At 42.0% G+C, this 8,684-nt stretch overlaps 1 protein-coding gene across 1 annotated transcript; it reads left to right on the plus strand.

The window, feature by feature from the left end:
• Nucleotides 1-2,352: 2,352 nt before the first annotated feature.
• Nucleotides 2,353-7,993, plus strand: LOC138609887 (eosinophil peroxidase-like). Its single transcript, XM_069682562.1, has 14 exons — nucleotides 2,353-2,687; nucleotides 2,932-3,019; nucleotides 3,151-3,326; nucleotides 3,406-3,538; nucleotides 3,810-3,936; nucleotides 4,060-4,266; nucleotides 4,349-4,709; nucleotides 4,811-4,971; nucleotides 5,083-5,341; nucleotides 5,754-5,924; nucleotides 6,050-6,287; nucleotides 6,397-6,596; nucleotides 6,701-6,733; nucleotides 6,862-7,993. The coding sequence occupies exons 1-14, from the start codon at nucleotides 2,621-2,623 to the stop codon at nucleotides 7,308-7,310; spliced, it is 2,670 nt and encodes an 889-aa protein (XP_069538663.1). The 5' UTR covers nucleotides 2,353-2,620; the 3' UTR covers nucleotides 7,311-7,993.
• Nucleotides 7,994-8,684: the final 691 nt, after the last annotated feature.

Genomic DNA, 8,684 nt, shown 5'->3' on the forward strand with positions numbered 1-8,684 from the left:
CGTAGTTTTACGAATACGAGTACTTAAGCTCCGACACTGCCCAATACCCCATACTGGTATCGTATCGGTGCATCCCTACTGATAACCACATTAGTCTGTGTGTGAATCATCATTCAACAGCATCACTTCTGGAGAGCAGTTGATCTTCTCATCAAATGATTCAGATGAAGCCTGTCCAGTCTTTCGTTCGGATAGCATAAAACATATTTGACATCTTACCGTCTGTTGACCTACATACCTGCCTACCTGCACGAACTATGTGAACTGAAACTGTGCATGAGCCAAGTCTTCCACACACTAAGAAAGGTCACAATATTATCAGAGAAATGTAAGGAGGCCGTGGTAAGGCTTATATAATCTTTGATTATGATGTCTCTGTCACAGTTAAGCTATATTTGTTATATATTCTACCGTGAAGGTCGACAAAGTTGTTTATCGGGCAGCTGAAGAGAGACAGGAAATGTGGGGAGTGACATTCACCAAATGAGGTGATCGGCAGATCGGGGGTTCAACCTGCATCAGTGCGTTGAGGGCGCTAGCCTCTATACATGGGGCGCTTGCGATACTAAGTTCTAAGTTTTAGTCGAAACACAAAGAACTGGTTCGCAATTGAGCACCACTGTTTAACAAAATTAATTAAATGTAAAAAATCATTGATCATTGAAACATTCTACAAAACGAAAAAGTCTATTAACCATGCTTTTTTTTTAACTAACCCCTTTTAAGACACTATCTATTTTCTTTTTATCATTATCATAATCATTATTATTATTATTTACAAACGACTATTATTGGGCTGGTGTTATTTATATAAGGCTTTTATTTTTTAGAGATACAGCCAGAGTAAGGTCCGCTACTGTCAACAAAAAAGACACATTGTCAAAACTAGGCTACTCGTTGCTGTTTTATTTGTATTAAATTAGTTTTGGGGCGTTTCTGCTTGTTTGGGATTTTTGTGGGCTTAAAACTTGCCGGTTCTGTTTGTAATGTATATCAGTGGCTCTGATTTATTCTGACAGGCAAAAGCTGCATAATCCAAATTTAAAAAAAGGTCTTTAAATTGCAGCTCAGATGTGTACTACGTCCCAGTCTCAAATAGGCTGCTATTAATTGAATCAAATATCATAATAATCTTCGCTTTAACGGAATTTTAGTTGCCTCCAGAAATAAAGAAGAAATAAACTGACACACGGTTCGCGCGCGCAGTTTGATTGCTCGACTTTTGAACATCATAACTAGATCCTCTTACAGGAACAGGTTTTATCTGACTTGTCGTGAGATAAGAACTTCATTGACCTGCAGCAGGGTGACATTCACTTGTAGCAGCTAGAAAAATACAGATGTAACAATAACCTACTTTAAAAGTTCAGTCAGCAGGTGTTCACACCTGGATTTGCTCTCATTATTGGTATATGTGTCAACAGAAGCTTGACGGGCTTTGTGGTTTCTTGGAATTGCAGTCACGTAACTCAGTGTTCCATACCACAGTGCGACTTACAGCAAATGCGTGTTTTCATTCCAGGAAGCTGTTGGCACCAAATCTGACATTGTTGAACCTCTGATTGATGTTTAAACTCGATTTAACGCCACTGAAGTTCATCTGAGGGAATCAGTCAATCGATAAGTTTTTATTTCTATTTATTCAGCGCCAGATCAGAACGAAAGTTATCTCAAAAGGAGCAGTTTCAGACTGTATGCTACTCTTATATGAGCCTGTTAATAGAGACCCGGCACGAATCAATCATGAGCAAGTAGAATGAGAAATTACGTTACCTTATATGAATGACTAACTTTATTCATTAGATTTGTAAAACAAACAAACAAACAAGCTAAATATTCACATAGGTTAGTCATTTTCTAAATAAATACATAAATAAATACTTCGTTGTTTTTTTTCTAACTGGAATATGTGGTGTTTAACTTAAAATACAAAGTGAAAATGTTTAAATGATTAACAGATAAATGTAGACAACCCGGCCTACCCGCGCCAATGCGCCTGATAACGCAAACTCTGCTGCCTATTTCTATTTACTTTTTTTCTTTGATTATTCGTTTCAATTTCGTTTCATTATGCTGTATGGCAGCTCGTCCTCTGCCCCTTTAACATAAATAAGAAAATAAAAGCATCCAACAATAGCCTATGAAACCTGTGACGCTGACCTGCCGTGAAGGTATGTTCCGGAAAACTCGGATGAAGCTGCTCAACAGGCCCGGGATGTTGGGGAGGAGGAATAAGGAAGACAAATATTTATTCATTACCTGTACTCAATTCCTGGCAACAAATGTGAAACGGGGCGTTAGCCGCCTCTTTAAAAGGCAGCACGTTTTTGTGAAGGGACACAAACAGCAGAGGGTGTTCAGACTGGATGCTCCTTTAGAGGGAGTCATTAGAGAACAGCTTTGCTCACTTCGTATTTTCATCTTTTCGTAGGCTATACTTTTTATTTTTACATTTTAGACAGGCCTAATATTTTATAGACATTTATAATCTATTAGATCGGATTTTATTTTCTTTTTGTTTGATTTCAAGTTTATTGTTTTTAATCGGAAATACACTTTGAATTTGTATTATTCGACCAGCGCGTATTTGACCGGAGGACACCTCTCCCTTTGTGCAGAGATGAATCTGTGTGTGTGCCTGCTGGCCACAGCTTTTTACCTGTGCTCGCAACTCCCAACTCCAGCCGGTGAGTAGGACGTCCTTTATCTGACTTATGATCGCTACGAAAAGCCTGAAGTGCCTTCGTCTTTGAATCCTACTAGCCTATATTTTTACTGTTCATTTTGTATTCAACTTTTTTTGTTCACTGAATATTTAGTAGAAATGCTGTAGCTAATTGTCGGAAATGAATCAAACCTAAAATGATCATGTCAGAAATCCACTGACATCAGTATCGAGTATTAACCAAGTCATTGAATGTGTTCCTGCAGAGTCACAGCTGAGCAGGACTGAGATTGAACGGGCGGTGATTAAAGCTAAGGCGAATGTGGACTCAGCTTACACCTACTCCCGCAGAGTGTGAGTTTACAGACCTGTTCATCTGCTCTAGATTCTCAGTAATTGTGAAAAGAAATACAGCACAGATGTGTAAGATTGCTTTTGTATATGTTCTGAACGCACATGCTCACGTTGCGCTCCTTACGCCGCAGGTCCATTGAGCGCGTGAGGAGGAATGCAGCACATCCGGCTAACGTGCTGCGCTTAACGAAACAGCCGGTAGGTACAGCCCGTTCTGCTGTGCGTGCTGCAGACTACATGGAGAACACTTTGACACTGCTCCAGAGTTCTTTGACAAAACGACATAAACGCTCCATCAATGCAACAGGTGTGTAGCCCGAACAGCCTCTCTGAACTGTCCTTGTAAAACGGTTGCAGTTGCTTATTCTTTGCTTCTTTTGAATCAGATCTGCTCTCCAAAGAGGATCTGCAGTTCATCGCTGATCTGACAGGCTGCACTGCCCGACAACGCCCCCCCTCCTGCAAGACGACTCCCAATTTGGACAAGTATCGCACTATAAGCAGCGTCTGCAACAACAGGTGTGCTAACAGCTACTAAATGGCAACTTTAATTCCACAAATAGGTGTGAAACTGTGTGTTCAAACCTGCCCAGTTACCTTTCTTTGAAAACTACTAATTATGCTGTCCCTGATTTGGGTTTGGCTTGGGACTTTTCCCTGTATCCTTCCCCCCAAATCTCCTTTTTCCTCAGTTAAAAGTATTCAATAAAAAGGGTCCTGAGGGTAATCTTAAAATCCCAGAGGATAAGGTTCAATTGGTACATTAAATGGATTTCTTTCTCTCGCTCAGGGAACACCCACGCTGGGGATCCTCCAACGCACCTTTCAACCGCTGGGTCTCTGCTGAGTACCAGGATAAAATATCTCAGCCCAAGGGCTGGAAAGATGAAAAAGTCAACAATCATCTTCTTCCTCTGGTAATAAACCTTCAGAATATCGTCACTTCTTGCAACACTCCAATTAACCATGAAAATAAATACACTTGTAGTATTACAAATCCTTTTTTACCAAAGTGCTCTTTGTCTGCATCCTGTCTCCAGGTAAGGGAGGTGTCCAACTCTATAATGAGTACAAAGAACTCTGATGTTGATATTGATCCACTCTACACTCGCATGGTGACAAACTTCGGTCAGTTTTTGGACCACGATATTACTTTCACTCCCACCTCTCCCTCCATCATCTCATTAAGTAACGGATTGGACTGTGACAAGAGCTGTGCATTCGCAGAGCCCTGCTTCCCCATTAAGGTCAGTGTGGATGCATTTATCCAGAAAAATGTGAGTACATCTGAAGCAAAACCAGTCTAACGGCTTCTTCTCACGCAAACAGATACCAAAGGAAGACCCCCGCTTTGGCTCAAACTCAGAGGAGTGCATCCCCTTCTTCCGCTCAGCAGCAGCTTGTGGGTCTGGAAACACAGGACACATCTTTGGTGCAAGCACTGTCCGCCAGCAGATGAACACTGTGTCAGCTTTCATAGATGCAAGTCAGGTGTACGGTTCAGACGATGCCATAGCTCGCAACTTGCGCAACCTCGACACTGATGAGGGCTTGCTGAGGGTCAACGAAGAGTTCACTGACGATGGTCGAGAGCACCTGCCCTTTAGCAGAACGCCTGCCAACCCGTGTGCCACCCGAGCTCGAATCACCAATGACAGCTCTGCAGAGGAGTTGCCCTGCCTTTTGGCTGGTAAGTTATAAATGCTAACATACAATCTGAAAATATCAGATCATTTCTAAGCATCAGACCAGGCTGACAACAATTTCTTTCCCCACTTTGTGACTTTTAAGGTGACCCACGCGGCAATGAACATGTTGGTCTGAATGCTTTGCACACTCTTTTTCTGAGAGAGCATAACCGTCTGGCTCGTGCTCTGGCCAAACTCAACCCTCACTGGGACGGGGAGACAATCTACCAGGAGGCGCGCAAGATCATGGGTGCATACTTCCAGGTTAGAGAGCAGCTCGGCAGCGCTGGTTGTAGAAATGTTTCACTAATGTTGAAGGGATTGGATTGTATGTTCCATTGCTTCAACTAGCTCAGTTTCTGTTTTGTCTTTTAGGTTATCACTTATAGAGACTACTTACCCCTAATTGTTGGTCCAGAGGCCATGGCTAAGAAGCTGTCCAACTACCCTGGCTATGATGAGGACGTGGATCCGAGCATCTCCAATGTGTTTTCCACAGCTGCCTTCAGATTTGCTCATGTGGCGGTTCACCCCTTTCAGTTTCGTCTTAATGAGATGTATGAGGAGCATAAAGATTACCCCACCCTATTGCTGCACAAAACCTTCTTTACATCATGGAGATTGTTTTTTGAAGGTATGACCAAGCTCTTGTGTCCTTCAGCTTGTATTCACCTTATTCTGTTATATCAGTACAGTTTTATACTGATAGTGGACACCATAGTGGACAGAAAAACTCAGGAACTGTAACAAGCTAAGATATTGAATAGCATCGATCAGGAGTCGCTAATTATCCAGTTCAGGAATTCACTGCTCAAATGTTAAATTACTGAAGGAAAGTTGAACATCCATCAGAAGAGTCAATTTCAGCACTGTACGGCTGCTCATAACCAGTGCTGTTAAAACCACAAGCTGCAGGGTGAGCTCCTGATTCTCAGTGGGATCAGCAGCATCTGCTGTCATAGGCAAATTCAATGTAAATAGGAAGAATGTACCTAAATTAAGTTTTAAGTCCAATTTATATTGTATCTATCTCTTGTGCTCCTCAGGTGGTGTTGACCCACTCATGAGAGGCCTGATAAGCCCCAAGGCAAAGCTGGGCTCGCAGGAACACATGATGCCCGATGAGATGAGGGAGAGGCTGTTTAAATTCACGAATAAACTAGCACTGGACCTTTCCTCTCTCAACCTGCAGAGAGGAAGAGACCATGGCCTCGCAGGTATTTATTTAGTTTTAACACCTATGTATTCTGGAAACATTTTTGCGAGCATATCTTGGCCTTTCATGAATTACAGATTAACTTGAAACATGAAATTTCACACTATGTCCCTTTTTTTTTTTTAGGCTACAACAAATGGCGGAAGTTTTGTGGGCTGTCAGAGCCACAAAATGAGGCAGAGCTGGCTGCAGTGATGAAAAACGAAGATCTGGCCAAAAAACTCATTGCTCTCTACGGCACAACTGAGAACATTGATGTGTGGCTGGCAGGATTGGCTGAGCCATTCGTGGAAGGAGCGAGAGTGGGACCCCTGTTTGCCTGCTTAATTGCAACTCAGTTCCAGAGGCTCCGCCAAGGAGACCGGTAAGCAGACAGGAGGAAGAACTAAAGTGACATCATCGACTGACATGTACTAAACATGGGGAGCCGCATTCACATTGACATTCTGTGACTTTTAACTTTTCAATTGCAGACTTTGGTGGGAGAAGGACGGAATCTTCACTGATGCCCAGAAGCAGGCCCTGAGATACTCATCATTTTCCCGGGTGATCTGTGACAACACAGGGATCACTGAAGTTCCAGAAAACACTTTCCTGTATCGACCTCGAGGGGACGGTTACACCCAGTGCGAGGACATACCTGTCTTTGACCTCAGTCCATGGAAGGATGGTGGTGAGTTGTTTCCCTGAAATCCTTTCTGATACAGTTGACTGAAAATAGTCAGTGCCAATGCAAGAGTATTTTAAAAAAATACGGATTTTTAAATTCTTTTCTAGGAGAAGACTCAGATGTAGCCCAAACACCAGAAGGTAAATCCATCAGTTCCTGTACTATTATCCATAAAACCCTAGATTGATGTAATTAAATTGTTTCATGAGAATGCTGTAATGGGAAGGTGCTGTTGGAATAATTGTGTCATGTCTGCTTTGTCACACAGGACTCAAAGGACCACCTGGTCCCAGAGGGCCACCTGGTCCCAGAGGGCCACCTGGACCTCCTGGTACCACAAACAATGTTGCTTTCTCTGTGCGATTGGGCAACAACCTCCCCAAACCCGGCCAGCCCATTGCCTTCGGTGATGTAATTTACAATGGACAGAACTGTTATGACATCAAGAAGGGGGTCTTTACCTGTGAGCAACCAGGTGTTTATGAGTTCCAATTCCACTTTCACATCAACCAATTGGCTGCCAGTGTAGATCTAATGCGTAATGGAAAAATAGTCCTGCACTCATTCACCACCAATCAGAGAAGCGACAGCACAGCCAGTGGCACTGTGTACATCAGGCTCAGTGGTGGAGACCAGGTCTATCTGGTGGCCCAGCAAGGTCAAAACAGAATGACGCCTGACAGCATGTTCTTAGGGCATCTGCTGTTCATCGAGTAACAGACTTGTCTTCACACAGCTGCGGACCCACATCATCCTCAAAACAGACATGTAGTCTCACATGGGCCTCTGATTAGCTGCTAATAGGGTGAGATAATCCCAGCCTCCTCTTTGTACATGGATAAAATGATTCCAATATGAAGTTTTTCAGGTTGAAGTTCAGCTGAGCCTTCCTGAGAGTTACTGAAGTGAAGAAAAGAAGTCTACATAGGATCTTGAAGTTTAGTTTTTTTGTAGTGTACCTTGTTAATCAAAGCACAATATGTAAACTCAAGGGCATTATTTGATGGTGCAATTGGTGTCTAGCGTAGGAGTGTTCATTAATTAACCCGCAGTTGTAGCGTGAAAGTAAGGACAAAGTTTATTCTACTTTTCTTAATCAACTACTGAAAAACAATGTGAAAACCATGGACACTCCCTGACTTTGTACTGTATGTTATTTTCTTTCGTATTAATCATTTAATTGTCTTTTCTTCTGCACACACTGTGCACCAATGTACAATTTTTACAGCCTATCTGTCTTACAAATGATTGTCAACTATCAGGTGATCTTTAAAAAAAGCTACGTGTGTGAGAGCACACATTTTTTACTGATTTCTTTTATATGCTTTGTATATCCGGTATTGAAGGAAAAGACTTGTGTTAAATTGTCTTTAATAAATGATATATTTGCACATATTAAACTGGGTCTGGATGAAATCTATGATATAAAACAAAGCTGGAGAAGATGAGAACAAATATTCGCACACCCAGAGAAACACAGATGATGTTCCTAAGCAGACCAGTAGATGGCACTGACATACAAAATAGGCACAAGCATAATATCTGAATCCTACGGGTACTGCACTGCAAACAGGACCTTCTACTGGTTCTTAAGTTGAACTGTTGATGTGGAGCAAATACTGCTTTCATGCAGAGACATCTAAACACATTGCGTCTCTAACCGCTTTCATATGGGAGTGGATTCATGCCCAGCTCTCATCGTCCTCCTTCATGAACAGAGTCAATAAAACATTTTCTTTTTCATACAAGAAAATTTCACAGCAGAAAAAACCCACCAGGATTTATTAATGACATTCATTAATGACAGTTGCATTTCATCATGACGCTTACTTGGCACAGAAGACAAAGCTCTGTCTTTGTTGTTTCATGTCTTGCATGTAAGGAGCTCGAGTCTTGACTGACAAATGTTACCGTTTTAATCCCTGTGGGCTGGCCACTCCTGTGCTTGATACAGTAAATTACGTAACTAACTAACTAACTAACTAACTAACAGGGACACTTCATAAATCAGCAACACCCAGACTTCTTATGCTGTGACAGTGACATAAGGAGCCTTATTGATATAATATCAATAAAGTTAACCTGTCAGAA

Source organism: Semicossyphus pulcher, unplaced genomic scaffold (assembly GCF_022749685.1).
Source record: "Semicossyphus pulcher isolate SPU_LCO1_2020_fin unplaced genomic scaffold, fSemPul1.0.p SCAF_6, whole genome shotgun sequence".
NCBI classification, from domain to species: domain Eukaryota; kingdom Metazoa; phylum Chordata; class Actinopteri; order Labriformes; family Labridae; genus Semicossyphus; species Semicossyphus pulcher.